The 20,659-nt window shown below is 35.1% G+C and overlaps 1 protein-coding gene across 1 annotated transcript; it reads left to right on the top strand.

The window, feature by feature from the left end:
- The first annotated feature begins 1,716 nt into the window (after positions 1–1,716).
- On the top strand, positions 1,717–5,131 carry LOC149152772 (protein DETOXIFICATION 41-like). Its single transcript, XM_089443600.1, has 8 exons — positions 1,717–1,968; positions 2,605–3,149; positions 3,272–3,358; positions 3,794–3,850; positions 3,971–4,209; positions 4,504–4,622; positions 4,884–4,970; positions 5,054–5,131. The coding sequence occupies exons 1-8, from the start codon at positions 1,717–1,719 to the stop codon at positions 5,129–5,131; spliced, it is 1,464 nt and encodes a 487-aa protein (XP_089299726.1).
- The last annotated feature ends 15,528 nt before the right edge of the window (positions 5,132–20,659 follow it).

Below are 20,659 nucleotides of genomic sequence, written 5' to 3'. Positions count from 1 at the left end.
CACACTTATCTACCATGTTGACTTGACGACCTAACTAGTGTCCTGGTTGGCAGCTCGGGTTTTGTCAAGTCTGGACTTTTAGGAACACATGCACAATCCTAGAAATGTGCATGCGTTCCTGCGAGCATACATTTCGAATGGACCCGTTACCACTTTTGGGGCTATTAACTTCATGCAATTGCCCATGTATAATCTAGATCTAGTTTAAAGTCTCATAATAACATAATAATGACTCAGTCTTCTAAAATTCCATAATAATACAATAAAAATATATATTTGATTTTTTTTGGTTTGCTAAGTTATGTGAGTCCTCAGATGATTGCTCGCTTAACCTTTGGCTTGACAAACTGTGACCATCATGCTCGCCTTGGGCTACACCATCCCTTAACATGGTTAGATATTTACTCATGAAATTTCAAACTGGTAACTTTCACATCATAGAATATCTTAAAAATACACTCCATCACAATCTATTCTATTCCCATAAACAACATATTTTAAATTTAATTAAAAATAAAATATATATATTTATATTTTTCCATATATATAATTATAAAAAATAATTTAAATTTTCACTTCAATTTTAAATTTATTTTTTAACTACGTACATTTTTCTTATATTTATAAACTTTAACTAATTACAAAACTTTGAAATCATTACATCAAAAATCCTCATATTACTCGTTCAAATTAGACTCGGATGAAAATGACTAACTAAATAAAAAATTTATAATTATAACATCTTTTTATTTATAATTATAACATCTAAATACACCAGCATTATAAATAAAAATGTTCATAAGTGAATCTAGATAGAAATAGTATTAAACCTACATCTTATCTATTTAAATATTACACTATTTAAATATTACACTGAACCCTTTTCAAATCATAAAACATGAACAATTCATTCATTTACACGTATATAATTTATAAAATCATTTAATATATTCTTTATATAGCAAGTACTACACATTTAATCAGTGCTTTAAAAAATTCAAAGAATCAACCTTTTATCATTCCATTTAAATTTTTTTGAAAATGTTTGGTGGGATTTTTTAAATTTTTTGGTGTCAAAATTTAAGATGAAATATTGATTTTTGTTATTTAAATTGGTTTTTTGACTATATATAGATTCAGTACCCTGAAAAATTTATGGGACATTTAAATTGTACAGACTTTACCATCAAACTTGTAATTTCAATAAATTCTTGTAAAATCTTGAAAAAAATAGACTAAAACACTCACCAAAAAAATTCCAAAAAATCACACTAAAAACAACTATAAATAAATAAATAAAAATTTGACCACTCCTGGCCTCGCATAGAGCTGAAAGCTCTCAGATCAATCCATATTAGCCCATGACAAAAGCGCCAATCCGCAGTTTGAGACTTGCACAAACAACGGTGACGGTCAAATTTCACCGACCGCACTGAGTCACGAGTTCTTTGTGAACCATGTATTATAATTTCTCTACAAAGATTGCACAAAGTTATGATTCCAATCTTGGTACCGAATCCCATTCTCGGAGCCCATCCACTTATAAATTATTTTTCGCTCCCCCTGAATTTAAGACACACCAAGATATGTATGCCATGCCAATGGATGCAACGAAGTCATGAATTCATTGTTGATCCATCGTACTGTGTCGCAACATGGCTGCAGCCTGCAAACTTTTGGGCATTTAACAGTCATTGAGGATTGAATAAATTTGAAATGGAAGAAGACGGGCACGTTAGCACGGTTTGTGTAACAGAAGATAGGATTGAGTGGCCCGTTGTTGCAGAGGCTGCATTAAAGGAGTCCAGGAAGCTATGGCTTCTTTCAGGGCCTTCAATAATTGTTGTGATTTTCAATTTTTTACTGTCGGCCATTTCCCAGATGTTTGCAGGGCACTTGGGTGAGTCGGAATTAGCCGGAGCTTCAATTGCCAATATTGGAATTCAGGGATTTGCTTATGGAGTTTTGGTCAGTATTATTATAAATTTTAGTGAGTTTTAATTTAAGTGAATTGAATTTATTTTGAGTGATTGAACGGAATGTTTGGTTTTTGTTATTAAATTTGAGAAAAATGATTGAATGCTTTTGAGCAAAATTTAATTTCTAAGGATGAAATGATGAATGCTCTCATATTCATCATAATATTGTAATTTAAAAATCTGTTTTTTGGATTAATTATATCAGTAGAATTGGGTTGCTGTTTTGAATCAATTAATATGGTTCGTCTTTGCCGATAAATTATATTAGTTAGTTCAAAATCTTGATCCAATTTACTGATGTGATTAATCCAAAAATCTGTGATTAATTGGAAAAACTAGTTTCTATATTATAGATTATAAAAGTCTTAGATATCTTGTTCTTTTATTATAATAATAATTATGAATCTTATTCTTTTATTATAATAATAATAAAGAAACATCCAACTCTCTGGAAAATTCCAGTAAAAGATCAATATTATAGTTATTTTACCTCCATTCTCCTGTCACCATTTTCATTTTGCTCAGTGACAAAACCATTTATAATTTTTCATATAATTTTTTGAACATTTACCCTTTTGTTTCAAAAATGTATGAGAGGTAAAAATTTGTTTTGAATTTTGGACAGATCGGAATGGCAAGCGCAGTGCAGACTGTGTGTGGGCAAGCATTTGGAGCCAAACAGTACAGTATTCTTGGGCTTATATGCCAACGATCTATGATCATATTGACTGGAGTTTCTGTGCTCCTAAGTTTTCTCTACGCTTTCTCAGAGCCTGCACTGCATGCTATGGGACAAACCAGAGCAATAGCTGAGAATGGAGGCATTTTTGCTAAAGGGCTTATTCCTCAAATCTTTGCCTTTGCCCTTAGCTCTTCCTTGCAAAGGTTCTTGATGGCTCAGAATATAGTGATTCCTGTTGCCTACATTTCTGTAGCCACTTTTGTGGTACATGTCCTGTTAAGTTGGGTGGCTGTTTACAAGCTGGAATGGGGCCTGCTAGGAGCCTCATTAACTCTCAGCCTGTCATGGTGGATTCTCACCATTGCAACTTTCTTGTATGTGCTCTGGAGTCCACGTTGTAAGGAAACATGGAATGGTTTCTCATTAAAAGCCTTCAGTGGGCTCTGGCCATTCTTCAAATTCATGGTGGCTTCAGCTTTTATGTTATGGTAAGATGAACTTTCATGACCACTTTAGTATATTGGAATTCATAGACAAAATCTGCCATGTGTTGAGTGGCTTTTACTGCTATATATTGACAAGCTTTAATGGTGTGTCTCTGTTACAACAGCTTGGAAATATGGTATAATCAGAGCCTGGTTCTCATTTCAGGGCTGTTGCCAAATCCACAAGTCACTTTGGATTCTCTTTCAATTTGGTAAAATCATTGAATCCATGTTAAGAAATATAACTTGTAACAGACCAAGGTGTCCAGTCCTATAATATGTTGCTTTTGCTTTTCTAATAGGTATTTTGGATGTATGATTGAAGCTTTAGCTTTTGGCTGTCTAAATACAATTGCGAACTTTATTTGATTCTGTATTATTTTTCCAATTTTAATATTGGTTGCGAGAGGACATTGATTTGCTATTACGCAACCTTGGTTTTATGCTCTCGTTCCTGTATATATATTATGAATATTTTTTTTGACTTTTATTGCTTTTGGTTCAGGAATTTATTTTTTCAATTATATGGATTGATATTTTATAGTGTATACTTTTTACTTTTATGTTTTTTTAAAGTAAGATACACTTAGACTTTATTATTTTTAATATATGATGGGAAATGTTCGATTTATATTTGACATGGGCAGTATGAACTATTGGACCTGGGACTTGCAACTCATTATGGGCATCAGCGCTGCTGCATGGTTTGTACCATAAATCGAATATTTTATTTTAGTTTCATAGTAGTGTAGCTGGCTTAGATTGGTATATTCTAGATATCTTTGTGTATATATCCCACCTGCTGATTATACTTATATTGACAGTGTAAGAGTCGGTAACGAGCTTGGAGCCAGGAGGCCCAAAACTGCAAGGTTTTCAGTTGTGGTTGCAGGGTGTACCTGCTTTTTAATCAGTGTCATTCTTGGTATTGGAGTTTTGGTACTTAAGAAACGGTTGAGCCAAGCATTTACAAGTAGCAATGAAGTTATCAAGGCGGTTTCTGCAATGACGCCATTGTTGGCATTATCAGTGCTCTTGAACGGGATCCAACCTGTTCTTTCATGTAATTAAAATCGTGAATGTAGATTTTGGAATACGATTGTAGATTTTGGAATATTTAGGATTTTGATGGATAAAAAGTCAGGGTTGCTACAAATTTTTGTCAGATTTTTGAAATATTTTAGAATTTGTAGAACCATTTTCTTTAAATTTTTGAAATATTTTGAAATTTATTATATAATAACCAAGTTAACTAATTAAGTTAGCTATTTTCCATAAATTTTTTAAATATTTCAGAGTCAACGATCTGCTCTCCTGCTACAACCACTGACTGTAAATAAATTCATTGGTATAACAGACGTAGCAATTGGATGTGGGTGGCAATCTTTCGTGGGTTACATCAATCTGGCGTCATTTTACATCGTTGGTTTACCCATTGGGATATTGCTTGGGTTTAAGGGGAAATTAGGAGCCAAGGTAATTATGTATATTATTGTGAAAAGATGTAATTAAATTATTGGTTTTACCTATTGAGATATTGGGTGGGTTTAAAGCTAAATTAGGAGTTAACTTTTCCGGCAACTCCTCGGCCTCCTTAGAGTACGCAATTATGTATATCGTTACGAAAATATGTAATTAAATGTGAGCAAAAAGTTATTATATATATATTTATTTATGGTTGTGGCTGAGTTGGAAGGAAATCGTGTGTTCAAAAGTAATTTTTTATTGTTCTTGCAGGGAATATGGTGGGGTATGATCTGCGGGGTTGTATTGCAGACAGTCATTCTTATTATTTTTACAGCCCGGGCCAACTGGAAAAAAGAGGTAAGGCTGCCTTACAAAATTTATAAAGTTAAAACATACGTGAAAAGAGTAACTCTTTTATATTGCATTGTCACTGGATAAAGGTGGAAGCGGCTGTGGATCGTCTGAAACGCTCGAGCAGTACTCAAGAGCAATCTCATGAACGGGCTTCCCATTTGTAGACCAAATTCGCTTTACTATACAGTTCGCGTTATATAATTGTAGCCCTAAAAAGAAGAGGAACTCTGCAACAAAAGCACCTGTTAATAAAAAAAAATGGACTCTGCAACAAAAGATCAGGTTAATCAAGAAGATGGACTCTGTCACTCTGCCACAAAACCTCATGGGATTGTTTAATTTTTCCACTCTCAATTACAAAGGTGTGGGGAACCCTTAAAAAACCAGTTTTCAATTTTGTTATAACATTAATATTTTATTGGTTAAATTTTACAACAAATCGGCATGCTCTTTGAATCGTTATGCTGCTTTATATTTTCATGGTGTACTTCTACTGTGAGTTGCCACGCACACGTTTGAACTTTGAGGACTACATAAGTGGGTCTGCTTTCGCCTTGGGTTCGAAGAATTCCATATTTTGGATTGTAAAAGGGAATACTATTGATTGGAGGCGTTGATGAATGAAATTGTCATGATTATTATGTCATTGGATCATTAGATAAAAAAATGACAGAAAACTTAAATTACTTTTAAATAACCAGAGTTTAAGGAGTAAAAATTAAGCAATAACCAGAGTTTAGGAGTAAAATTAGTCCAGAAAACCATTATATATTGACATCAAAATATTTTCGAAACAACCCATAGACATTTTCTCGGTGAACTTATCTAAAACTATAAATGAAGAATGACATTTAGCTTCATTTTTGTTTCTTTAACATTATGAAACGTAAATTAGATATCCATGTAAACTTTTAATTATTATTAAGTATTATAAATATATTTTAGTTTTGGATGTATCAAAGCTCTTAGAAAACTTTTAATTATTATTAAGTATTATAAATTTATTTTAGTTTTGGATGTATCAAAGTTCTTAGAATGTAATTATATTAAGCCGAGATTTATATTAATTTTTTATAATATTATTTATATTTATATAAATTTTACATATTTATATATAAAAATATTTATATTTTTTATTTTATTTAAAAATTATAATAATACATGTATCTCATTTTTCTTTAATATTTTTATAATTTAATTATGTATGGAAAAAAATATTATAATATTCAATTTTTATAAGTTTAATTATTAAATTGAAATATGAAATTTGTAATATCACTGCTACTCATATACATTATAATAAAATGGATTTAAATTTATAACTACTATTTATATTTTTCCATATAAATCAATGGAAATATTTTTATTATTTTTAATTATATATTTATTAATTAAATTTATTAAGTTTTTATATGCTCATTAATTATATGCTATGAAATATCATCCTTACAAATAATTCTTGAGAGCTAGCTCAATTGGTTAAGTTTGTGTAGCCACTTGTTCAATTCTCCTCAACAACACCTAGTTAATGGAGGTTGTTAGGTAGAGTTAGCTCAATGATATGTTTATTAATTATATGTTATGAAATATCATCATAGCAAATAAGTCTCTAGGGTTAGTTCAATTGGTCAAGTTCATGTTGCCAAAGCACCTAGCGAATGGAGGTCTTCTCCTTTAAGCCCCTGGGGTTAGATCTACCTAGATATTTCCGTACGAAAAAAAAAAATAAAAAAATAAAAAAATAAAAAATAAAAAATAAAAAAAATAAAAATAAAAAATTCATTATTACAAATATGAATCATTATAATTTAAATTTATTTTAATGTGATATTCATGGAGATCACTGGGTCAATTCTCCTTTAAGCCCTGGGGTTCGATCTATCTAGATATTTCCTAGGAAAAAATCATGATTACAAATATAACAAATTAAGTTGAATCAATTTTTATTTTTTTTAATTGATTTACAGTTATGTTTTATTATTAATATTATTCTTGGATATAATGCTTCATTTAATTGCATATTGAGTTGAGAGTTAAATGTTTACACTTATTTTTTGAGTACATCTCTCTATTAATTTATAAATGACCTCTTAACTAAATAAAATTATATATTTTTAAACATATTATAATAATTAAATTAAAATATTATCTTAGAAAATTAATATTTAAAAATAAAATAATTTTATTTAAATTTTATATTATTTTAATAAAAAATATTTAAATTAAAATTTATTAAATTGGTTTAAACTTCTAAAAACTCCCACATTAGTTTATGTAAATGGTTACCATCCTCAAAATTCTGAGGGGTTTGCTGGACACTATTATCCACATATTTTGTCTTAACTTTTAGTTTATAATTTTTCCTTTACCATCTTCAAAAGTCTTAATTTGTCTTAACTTTTAGTTTATAATTTTTCCTTTACCATCTTCAAAAGTCTTAATTTGTCTTAACTTTTAGTTTATAATTTTTCCTTTACCATCTTCAAAAGTCTTAGGCGCTGGTTGTACATTGTCATCCAAATAATTTGTCTTAACTTTTTGTTTGTAAATTTTCCCTTTGATTTCTATTGTTTGTCAAAAGAACAAGTTATATGGTATATTTTTCTAAACTAAAACCAAATATCTAGATGACTTGGTAGATATGTATGAACTTATCAGAGTGTCCAAAAGTTTTCAAAAGACTAGCATCTACCCATGGCTGAGTAAGATTAGTGAGCATTGTAGTTGTTCACAATTAAGTCATCTTGTTTACTAGTCTTAACAAACAAAAATTGTAGTTTATACTCCTTTACATATATATATCTTCTAAGGACTATATTTGACAAAAATAAGTAATAAGGATGGTTACAAAAAACAATAGACTTTCACTGTGAGACCCATATTAGTAGTTGGAGAGTGGATTTTTTAGTCCAAGATAATTACTGGTGATGTTGATGCTGGAGTTGGAGCTAGAGCTAAATTGTTGATCATTGCCAACACTTGAACATGTTCATTGGATTTAGTGTTTGATTCTGAGAGCCCATAATGTTCAATGATAGACAATCTCACCACTATATTAGCCAAATTATATCAAATGTACCGGATGATTCTTTTTATCTCCTTGTGGCTCGCAAATAACTTGTAATTTTCAATTTGCTTGTCTCTTATGACCATAGTAAAGAGAGTACCCCTCTCATATTGATAAGTAATGGAGTGAAAAAAATACAACCTTCTTTAACTTTCAATTTGCTTGTCTCGTATGACTATAGTAAGGATAGTATCCCTCTCATATTGATAGGTAATGGAGTGAAAAAAATACAACCTCCTTTTACGGAACACTTTTTTTTTTTTTTTTTTTTTTTTTTTTTTTTTTTTTCAGAAAGAAAAATCTTCATAGATTTATATTAAGTTAATATAAAGATCATAAGACATATCACGGGATAGAACATCCTGCCCAGATATGAGAGCATATAGATCGGAATTAACAGTCATGGGATCCCCGAAGGAGATCAGAACAAAAACTCAAAGTTGTACACAAAATATTCAAATGCTTAGATAACTACAAGCCTGGACATATATTAAAAAAGGAATGAGAATACGAAACATGAAAATCAGATATTGAAAGAAGTCATATTCCCGAGATGCAGAAGTCCTGTATGTAATAGGAAGAACCATCATGTAAGACCCTCAAAGACCACAAGCCGGGCTCCATTTCAAGGCCTTCCTTGGAGAGAAGGTCAGCCTGCGCATTTCTGGAGTGAGGGATATGGTGAATTGAGTGCAACTTCATAGATCTCCAAAAGTGCATGATTCTGCTCAACCATCTGGATAGATGAGGACAGCTAATGAGACCATCGCCATTAACATGATCTATCAGAGATTTTGAATCGCCATATATTGATATGCAATTGATATCCAGAAAATCACAAAAAGCAAGCAGGCCTGTAAGGGCCCTAGCCTCGGCCATGCTGTTTGAACCATGCCCACCGTACTAGGATAGAAAAAATTGCAGATTGTCATCCATGACGATGTGGACCCCATAGCCACAGATGTTGTTTTGCTCAGCTCCGTCAAAGAAGGCACAGGGCACCTGAAAAGAAAGGGCATCCGGCATATTTTTACAGGCTTTGATTGTCTTGACTTTTTCAGGGATCATGTCCTGAAAGGCTAATATGCGGAACAAGGTTGACTTGAGGGGTTCCTTTGAATCTTGGAAAATTCTAGCATTCCTCCATTTCCACAGGAACCAACAGGTATTTATAAACAAGGAACGCCAGGATTGCTTTTACTCGCTCCACCATTGAAAAGCTTCCTGCACTAAAGGAAAAATAGTATGAGGGAAACCATAAAACAGTGAGAGTTCATACCATATCTGAAGAGACGAATTGCAATGGAAAAACATATGGATGTTTGATTCCTCCGCGGCTTGACACATTTCGCATCTGCTCGGTCCATGCCAGCTTCTCCTTCGTAAGTTTTCCCATGATAGATTCCTGTTGTTAAAGACCAGCCATGAAAAAATTATCATTTTGAGAGGGCATCCCGACTTCCATAAGCATGGAGGAAAAAGGGGGCTAGAGCCTGGAGATAAAGGAGAGATCATGGTCGTGTATATGTCTTTTACACGAACAGGAGACTTAGCCTTAGGAACGATCCATATCAGATGGTCACAGGTCCCGGAGTGAAAGATTCCTAAGCTGCAAAGGTCTTCTTTAACAGAATTCCATATCGGGAGCAGAGAGGCTGATAGGTTCAGATCACGGCCCTCTTTCCATAATGGAATGGGACCACTCCATGAGTCGATCAGCTTGTCCCAAGTAAAACAACCCATTCTGTGAAGGAAACATAATAAAGATTGAGGAAAGAAAGAATTTTCACGGCCATTTAATAAAGGATCTATACCAATAAAGATCGTGGATCCAGAGAATAGATTCCATCTTAAGTTTTGCAGAAAAAAATGCTGGATTTTTCTAAGGCTGAGCCATATGGCTGAGCCTTTCCTGATACCAATAGAACCCCTTTTGTACCAATATTCTAGATTTTTTCCTTTCATATATTTCATTCTAATAGTCAAGCTCCATAGTCCATCGCCAAAAATACCTCTCCCTAACGACTTGCATAAGAGCACTTTTCCAAAAAAGCACATATCAAGCGGGCCCATCCTCCTAGCTTCTTAGACTTAGATATATTTGCCAGCTTTACTAAATGAAATATTTCCTTGGAACTTGCGAACCCATTTGAACCTATTTCCACCGATCTCTAAATCGAGAAATAGGCACGGTCACCAAACTCCCTCCCCTCCCAATAAAATATTTCCTTCCGAACTTCGAATACAACTGCATAAAAAAACGAAAACGTGCTACTGATTCCCATTCGAATAAATGTTGTCCTCTTGTCGAGGATAGACTAGGAGAGCTCTGACCCATGCGGCTGTGAAGACGCTACCTAGGAGCCATAGGACTAATACACCTGCAAAGAAACAAGGAGCGTGGTGCAGAGATGCACTTGGACCTGACGAGGACAGGGATTCGTGATAGGGAGATAAATGTCATTCCTTTGTTTTCCATGCCACATGAAGAGTTGCCTAGCGCGCGCTCATCGAGAAGCGCCGCCCTTAGCCCCAAAGAAAATGCCGGCATGCTCATCATTCAAAACCGGCCGTTAATATCCACCGTGAAACTATATTCGCCATTCATTCGTTTTCCGGTTGTGTTATGCCAAAAATTCTCATAGTAAAGTTTTCCGGTTGTGTTATGCCAAAAATTCTCATCGTAAAGTTTTCCGGACCACCAGGGAAAATAATTTGTCTAAACATTAACACTCCATAGATGTATAAGTAAGAATCAGGCCCCGTACGCATACAAGGCTTCTCAACTGGATATATTTTTACTAATTTCATTTATATATATGTGGAATTTTTAGAAAATTATTTATGTAATTTATATAAAAATAAAGTAAAAATGAAAATAATAAAATGGTTTTAAAAAAATAAGATTTTGTTTTTCCTATATCTCAAATTAAGTTTATTATATTAATGTTAAATTTGCATCTCAAATAATTAAGTTTATTTTACCAAAGCTAAATCTGAAGCAAGTCAGACATCACTGGCTTGCCAAAAAAATGTTTTTTAGGAAAGTGTGCATGATATATAATGCGTGGACCACCTTATTCATGGTTCTTTATGCTATGAAGCTTTGCTTAGAATTTGAAGCCTTTATTTTCCTTCCTCACCCATGTTACATGCCTTGTGTCCCATGTTTTGTCTGAAAAACCTACTACGAAAATGATATTCATGATTAGAGGCCAAGGATTTTGTATAATGGTTAAAGGACTCTTTCATGATGCTCGATCTTCAAAAGATTCATATTTGTCCTAAAGAATTTATTTTCCTTTCCTAGCCATGGTAAAGGTCCCAAGACCCATGTGTGGTGCATAAAACCTTTGAATGTTGCCCATTTCCCACTTGAAGGCCAAATATCCTTTGGGAGGAGTTTTTATGGTGGACGAAGACCTTGTTGATCAAACTTGAACCTAAGAAGCATCATTTAGGGCTTAAGATCTTTGTTTTACTCACTTAACCATGGTAAAATCTCCTTACCAAATCATGGTTTAGAAAACCTACTAGTGGCATCCATATTTATAATTAGAGCCCATAAATTACTTACACATTTATTTTATCATTCTTCATTAGTCTTTCATGAATTTGGTTCATAAGAATATTTGTTTAGGATTCAAATCCCTTATTTTATTCTCCTAACCATGGTCAATCCCCTAAGACTCGCCCATGTTGGATAAATTGCCATAGTAGAATATATTTCCCACCCAAAGGCCAAATATCCCTTAAAGAAGAATCCATATAGTGGTATGGAGTATACCTCATTGTGTTTGAACTCTAGAAACCTCATTTAGGACCTAATACACTTGTTTTCCTCTCTCAATCATAGGGAAGGACTCAAGACCCATTCCTATAATGGTACCCATATTCATATTTAGAAGCTAAGGATCACCTAAATGGGTCCTTTGTGGTTATTAAAGGGCTCCTTCATAATGCTTGAACCTGCAAATTCATTTAGTATCCAACACCCTCATTTTCCTCCTCTAACTATAGTTAAGGACCAAGACCCATATATAAAGTACAAAACCTCCTAATGACACCCATATCCCACCCAAAGGACAATGATCCCACAAAATGGACCAAAATGGTGGTTTAAGGTCTCCTTCATGATGTTTGAGCCCAAGGAACTTCATTTGGGACTAAACTTCTGTGTTTTCCTCCCTTGACTAGGTAAAAGCTAGAAGACCCATTGCTAGTGTGAAAAACTTATTAGCAAAGGACAATGATCACCTAGAAAGGCTCTTTGTCATTTTTTTAGGTGTGGGTCTGTTGTAACCTATACAACAACCCCCCATTATGATATGAGTTATTCATTAAATAATGGCGACTCTTCTAAATTTTCTTTAGTTTAGTTTAGTTTTTTAATGTTTTTTTCTTAAATATAATTACTAAGTTGATCACTAGTTTATTGTGCAATGTTTGGAATTTTGAGGGATCATTAGGTTTTACATGCAAAGTATCCATATATCTAGGGAAAGAAATATTAAGGGAGATCAAGTCATTCGGTTTGAAATCCAATTTTAATGTGTGATTAAGGGAGGTCAAAGTCATAGGTTTTACATCCAATTTTAATGCGTGATTAGGGCCAAAATAATACCACAGATAGTAATTTTGACTGGACCAAAGAAGAATGACATGTTATTTGTCAACAAATATAGCATTATTCATGCAACTTGATTAAATTGGGTTTCAAATTTCTAGAAATTTATATTGAAATAAATTAATTTTAAAAGACAATGTACGTCGAGATGCATATAAATTGGATCATAAGTAATGTTTTTGTTATCTTTTCACTCAACCAATGTGGTGCAAAATAATTTTGACAACACCAAATAATAATGACATGCTATTTGTTAAATAAAAAGAACGTTATTCATGCAATTTGATTAAATTAGGTCCTAAATTTATAGATATTCATATTGAAATAAAATAATTTTAAAAGGTATTGGATCATAAGTTTTTTTTTAAGTTTTTTTTATCTTTTCACTCAATCAATGAAAATAAATTTTGGTGCACAAAGGAAGAATGACATGCTATTTGCAAACAAAAAGAAATTATTCATGCAATTTGATTAGATTAGGTCTTAAATTTCTAGAGATTTATATTGAAATAAAATAATTTAAAAAGGCAAAGTGATTATCCATGATCATTTTAATTGTAAATATTTTCATTTTAAATTGATTCTTTAACAAATATACTAATTATTTTATTATATTTTGTATATTTGTAGAGAATGGAATAATCCTAAAGGTTGGGAGTATGAGCCAAGGTAGAGGATAAAGGAAGAAGGAACTTGCCCATGGCCCAAGAAAACAAATGACATGATCAACATTATGAACCAAATACAATCAAAAATATTTTATTATAAATAGAGAAAACTTGTATCAATATTATCAATTGAAAAAAAAAATTAACAAAAGTATTTTCTCAATAATATTTTGCTAAATTAATGAGAATGTTGTTATAATAAAAATATTTGAGGAATAACAAGAAGATTGAGTAGTAAACTAGTATAAACACCATCTTTTTCAATAGGAAAGGGATTAGAAAAAATTATAATCAAAATTGTAAAATTTGTATTAGCTTTGAATATAAAATTGAAGACCAGTATCTGTTGATCAATTTCGCTTGGACAAAGAGTGAATTTACATAGATCTTCATTTCCCCAATTTTAGATCATTTTATTTTTTACTTATTTTCATGTGATCCTTTCCATGATCTTATGTTAGATGTCATAATTTATATTTTTATGGCGCATACCATTCTTCATTTATGAAAAATACATATGTATTTTGGTTTAACAATTATTAAGTTTGTGAATTATTTCAATCACTTAATGATTTATAATCATGTCTCATATCCAATTTATCTAGTTGTGCTCCCAATTGGGGTAGGTAGGTAGAAATAGCTTATAGTTATTGTAGCATTAAGTAAATAGTTTTAGATTAGATTAGAAATATTATTGATATTAAGAATTTTTTTTTCTAAATGTTTAGTAGCTAACTATCTGCGATGGGGGTGTAGAGTGTGGGTGGTGGTGGTATGGGTATTAATGCCCACTGCCCTAGCAATAAAATGAATTAAATGCAAGTGCATGCAAATGCATGTGAGTTATTGAAATTTGGAAATCTTTGAGAATGGTTTGTGTTAAATGGAGCAGGGCACAGAGGTATCGATGGAGCCTTTGTCTCGGGGAGCCTTGGACCCTTATCATTGATGGAAGACCAAAGTGGATTCACTCTAATTTTGGAGCGAAGAGCAGGGAGGCATTGTAGAGTCCAAAGATTGTCTTACCATGACACCCCTTTTTGCCTATTTTCCTCTCTTTTCCTATATTTACCACCTAAGTAATGCCATATCCACAAGGTTTAGTTAAAGGTAAGAAATCATATGTATTCTTCTTCATGTTTGACTATATACCCTATTGTTTTGTTAAAGAATGCATTTGGCTATAGAATTGGTCTATTTCTGTAGCTAATTCAGATTTTTGTAGTTGCCTCCATTGTTTGCAAGGTTCAGAAGCTCCAGGTCAACGACGAAGGATACAGATGGATAAGGAATGGTCCCCTCGTGGATCCCTTCCTATCCCTTTGAACCAGTTCAACAAGATGATCGTAGGATATCACGTTGAAACCCCAAAGTCAACCATAGGATTATTGCCAGAACAAAATCCGAGTTTCATCAAAACCTTATCGATTTGCTTTCAGAATAGCAAATCGAAGGTTTAGTGATATATTTTAGTTAGAATAAAGATAATTAGGCTTAAAATACTCATGCTATTATGCCAAATACTTGTTATAAAAATTATGGCTATAGTGTGATTTGGTGCGCGCTAGATGATGTAATTTTGAAATAGTTTGTTAAATTTCGTTTGCAAGCAATAGAATTGGTTTTGTGTGTGTATGTGTTGCATTGATTGGAGATTATGGACTGATCTATGGAGGGCCCCTATGACTAGTGACAGGTCTTTAACCAATTGCAATTAGATTTCTTTTCATTCCTTGAATACTCTATTTTTGTGTGAGAAATGTAGTATGATGAGTTTGCCAGTGAATCGTTATATGCATGAGTACTTCCATATGCTTTATACCTAGTTTAATTTGCTATTTGAATTTCTTTTTACCTGGTACAACATGGTTATTTCATTTTATTTTTATCTAGTGTAGTCCAATTGTGTTTACTTCATAAGTATAGATGTTGTTCAAAATATCTTGTTTGAATGAAATTGAATAAGTAAAAGTGTGAGAGTCTTCTTCTTAACCATTAAATTCAAACAATACTTCTTTATAGTTTGATAAAATAGATTTCTCTTGCACTTAGTAAATTAGAGCTATAGCATAAATATTTAAGATAAAAATCCAAAATAATCTACCACAAGTAGAATTTAGAATCACTCTCATATCATCCATAAACTGATCCAATAGAGATTAACTCCTAAGAAATTAGCTGATAACTTTATGGATTGAGACATTACTATAATCAACGATACCATCTCCATACTAATCTTAAATTTAGACCCTAACAAGAACACAATGACATAAGGAATAATTTCTAGCACATATAGTGCACCTGTACTTCATTAGTACACGTACCCTAGTTGACAATTTATGATTGACAATTTAAAGACATTAAATTGGCCAAACATTTTGGTGCTGTTGTAGGGAAATACAAATAGAAGTTAAGAAAAAAAATCAAAACATGATATGTGTAGGGATAGAGACTCTAGAGGTAGATTTGTAGGGCGAGGAAGAAGTTTAATTCCCACAAATCCACTCACTTCACCTAGATTTCGAGAATCCACACCACATACTCAAACCCAAATTCCTTTTAGAGGTCGACAAAGGCTTCTTGAAATCTCAAGAATAGAAATCCAATCCAGAACTTCAACCACTTCCTCTACTGAAGCTGTAATTTAAGAAAATCCTACATCCCCAACTACAGGAGTAATTTTTCTATCCTCCACTAGTGAGCAAATTTTGGGAGAAAAATTAGAAGTTCCTAGTGAAGAAGAGGAATCAGAAACTTATTTTGAACAACCATTGATAGAGGAACCAGAAAGATTAGAAGAACACTATATTAGTTCCGAAGAATCTATCATGGCTGAAGAAGGGGAAGGGGAAGTATACAATGTCCATGGCGAGGAAAATAGAATTGGAGGAAGTGCTAGAGGTAGAGGTGGAGAAAGGAATAGAGGAGGGGGTAGAGGCAAAGCAAACCAAGATTGATCGAGGTGGATATTGGTGGCCACCTGCCAAGTCCACTTGGACCCCCACCATTGTTTCTTTCAACTTTTCAGTTTCCTTAATTGTAGCATAGTTTACTATTTTTAGCAGTTTTTCGGGTCCTGAACTTCCGGAGCCATTTTGAGGCCCTAAACGATGTTTTTTTTTGGGAAAACTGGGAGCAACATGGGTCCATGGACCGATGTTTCTCTTTCCAAAGTTGTATTTCTTGGATAGATCTTTCTAACGAGATATTGTGCGCGTCAAACAGAGATCGTATGCCAAAGTTACGACCCTGGGAAGTTGATGTACCAATTTACCCAAACGGGGCCCACAGTTTGGTGTTTCATCTTCTAGGGTTAGGTTTTTGGATGTTTAGGGTTCTCCATTATTTCTCAACAATAAATAGGCCTTCGAGCCTCATTGTAACACATTTTAGAGGCATGTAGCCGCCACATCTCTTCTTAGAGATAAGCTACCATCGCCCTAGATAGTTTATTTCCATTTTGTTTGTAAGCATATTTCAATATTTTACAGTAATGAAATGAAGTATTATTTCTATTGCATCTCTATATGTATGGTTATATTTGTAATTTGTTGCATTTCTGTTTAAATCTGGATCAGTGGTATCAGAGCGGTATGCTCTTTCTTTGTCTTTCCTTGCATGTCCCCAATGAGGGCGGGATATAAGGAGTTAGGGCTTGAACTGGTCAAACCTTTGCAAGACCAGCCTTGCAAATCCCGACGACCTCCCATGGTGGATGAAAAGAAAGACGAGGAGGTAGGAGATCCTATCAAAATATTTCTCAAAGAGGCCCTCGAGTGACAAAGGAACATGATGACGGATAACTTTGCCCAGATCCTTCAGTGGCTACCCAGGGGTGACACATCTACTTCTAGTAGCTATTCTTGAAGTGCCACACCCTTTAAGGTACAAGTTAACTTTGAAATTCCCATATTTGAGGATCAGATAGATGCAAACACCGTAGATAAATGGTTAAATATGCTAGAAGGGTATTTTTCTATTCATAATGTTTCTGGCCAGGAAAAGATTACTTTCGCTCTCCTCAAAGTTGCCCCCCATGTCAAGGACTGGTGGGAAACCTACTGTGAGCAGAAGGATGAAAGTACAGCCTCACTTTTTTCAGCCGCACCCACTTGGGATTCATTCCAGACTGCCATCAAGGAGTAGTACTACCCTATCGAAAGCTATGAGGATCAATACATAAAGTGGACCACGCTGTGGCAGGGAAGCAACCAAGACATGCCGGAGTTTACAAATATTTTCCATACCCTTTGCACAAAGTTGGGTATTAAGGATTCAAAGCAACATTTGGTACTCAAATACCATGGTTTCCTGCATAAGTACATCCAAGAAGAAATATAATTCTTGAACATCTCCTCGCTCAGCACGACATACTGATATGCCATCAAGATTGAGAAAATGTTTAAATAGAAGAAGCGAGACTTTGGATCTGCAAATCTGAAGCAAGGGAAAGGTGCCCCCAAACCACAGAACAAAGGACAAAGCCAAGGCGGGGTGGCCCAAGAAAACTCGCCAAAGCTGCAAGAAAAGAACAGTGCTGTGAAGCCGAAAAAGGATACGGGAAAGTGGTGTGAGTTCCATAAGAGCTCCACTCACAACACAAGTGAGGATTAGGCCAAGCAATCACTCATGGCCAAGCTAAGGGTTTCAGAATCAGATGTATGTTCTGACTCTGAGTATGAACCTGACAAGCAGAATGAAAAAGGGAAGTAGATTATTGATGCGGAGCCCAACGCCACCATTTCCACCACAAAGATCCAATAGGAGGAACCTGAAGATCTAGAGGAGGAGTAGCGTCTCTTCCACTCCCAGATGTGGGTAAAGGGCTCCCCACTACAGTTCATTGTCGAAAACGGGAGCCAAAAGAACCTCATTTCGATAGAGGTCATGAAACGGTTGGGCTTACCGACCACATCACATCCACAACCATACACCATTGGGTGGCTTCACCAAGGATGGGATCTTCGCGTAAGCCAGCAGTGTCGCCTTCCATACAACATCAAGCCCTTCATGGATGAGGTATTGTGTGATGTTTCTCCCCTTGATGTTTGTGATGTATTATTAGGACAACCATACTTGTGGAAGCAACATGTTTTGTATGAATCAAGGCCCTGTGTTGTTATTGTTACTTTGGGAAATAAGTTGTACAGGATACCGGAGGTAGCACCGCTTACCACCATCTCTTTGGTTACTGCAAAACAATGCAGTATGCTCATTTCCAAAACCAGGAAATTTGTTTTCCTGATGATATGCCCTCAAGGAAAGAAGAAGACGGTGGCCATGACCTCCAGAAAGGGCCCCTCCGCATGACAACTACAGATTGAAAAGGTCTTGGAGGAGTATGAGGACATCTTCACCTCCCCCGCAGGGGTTCCTTTGCATTGTCAGGTCAAGCACTCCATCGATCTGACCCCAGGTGTGTCGCTACCCAATGGACCAATCTATCGGCTCTCCAAGAGGCAGATTCAGGAGCTATTATAGAAAGGTCACATCCATCCGAGTTCATTGCCCTATGGGAGCTCGATTGTATTGGTATAGAAGAAGGATGGGACTTGGAGACTCTATATTGACTATCGGGTGCCGAACAAGATCACTTTCTATAATAGGTACCCGATCCCACGAATTGATGACCTCCTGGACCAACTGAAGGGGGAAAAATATTTCAGCAAGATCGATTTGAAGTCAGGATATCACCAGGTACCAATCGAACCCTCTGATGTGTGGAAGACTACCTTCAAAGCCAAGGAGGACCTTTTCGAATGGTTGGCTATTCCTTTCAGATTGATGAATTCTCCTACAACCTTCATGAGGCTAATGGATGACATCTTGTGGCCATTCACCAAATCATTTGTAGTGGTATACTTGGATGACATCCTGATCTTCAGCCAGAGTTGGGAAGATCACCTTCACCACATCCGACAGGTTCTCCAAACACTACGACAACACAAGTTATGTGTTAATTTGGAGAAATGCACTTTTGGCATCACCCAGGTTCAGTATCTGGGATACATTATTAATGAACGGGGGGTGCATGTGGATCTAGCCAAAATCCAAGTCATTCGAGATTGGCCATCTCCAACCACTCTAACAGAGCTCTGCAACTTTCTAGGTCTTGCCAACTTCTACCGCAGGTTCATGTTGGGATTTTCTCATATCACTTGGCCCTTGAGTCAAGTCACCAAGGGAGGAGCAAAAACAAAATTCTTTTGGTCTGAATCTCAACAGAAGGCATACACAGAGTTGAAAGATCGCCTCTTCTCGGCACCAATGCTCACATTACCAGACTTGCAACAACCATTTGAGGTTGAGACAGATGCCTCTGACTATGCTATTTGGGCAGTCCTTACTCAACATGGGCATCTAGCGGCATATCACAATGAGACACTTTTAGACACAGTCTGAAAGTATCCCACTTATGACAAAGAGATGTATTCCATTGTGCAGGTCTTCCGACAATGGAAACATTACATTTTGGGGAAGGAAACTGTCATCCACATAGACCACTGACCCCTACAGCTCATACAAACCCAAGGGAAATTGTAAAATGATCGCCATCAGAAGTGGTCCACATACCTACAATAATTCCATTTGAATATCAAATATAAGAAGGGAAACACCAATAATGTTGCAGATTGCCTCAGTTGACCACCGATCATGGCGTTAACCACTGTGCTCAACTCTTGTGGGCACGAGACTTCCAATTGGCCACTTCTCTACAAAAGCGGCCCAAAATTCGGCCACACATACCATACACTCTTGGAGGGTCAGCATGTTCCAGATTTTCACCTCTAGGATGCCTTGTTATGCCACCTGGGTCACCTTTGTGTTCCTTCAAGTGAGCGTGCCAAGATGATTTGGGAAGCACACTACAGTCGGGCTGCTAGGCATTTCAGGGTCGAGAAAATGGTGGCAATACCGCAAAAGTATTTTTATTGGCTGAATCTTCGATAGGACGTCAGAAAGTACATCAGATCATGCACTGCCTGCGCCATTGCCAAACTAATCATCAAGAAGCAAGGCCTCTATACCCCGCTGCCTACCCCTAGTCAGCCTTGGGAACCATCTCCATGGATTACATGTCGGGCATTCCTTCTACTAAGAATGGAAACGACTGTGGTTTTGTGGTTGTCGACAGGTTCTCGAAGATGGCCATTATAGCAGCCTGTAAGAAGAATATCACAGCAAAAGCCACTACTAAACTCTTCTTTGAACAAGTGTGGGTACACTTTGGGATCCCAGTTTATCATCTCAAATTGGGATAGAAGGTTCCTCAGTACATTTTGGTCCAGTCTTTGGTCGATGTTGGACACCAAACTCACTAAGTCCACAG

The sequence above is a fragment of the Pinus tabuliformis genome, chromosome 9 (assembly GCF_031772625.1).
Source record: "Pinus tabuliformis cultivar Carrire ecotype Pingquan chromosome 9, CPIR1, whole genome shotgun sequence".
Taxonomy (NCBI): domain Eukaryota; kingdom Viridiplantae; phylum Streptophyta; class Pinopsida; order Pinales; family Pinaceae; genus Pinus; species Pinus tabuliformis.
This window is presented reverse-complemented; position numbering and strand designations above follow the sequence as displayed.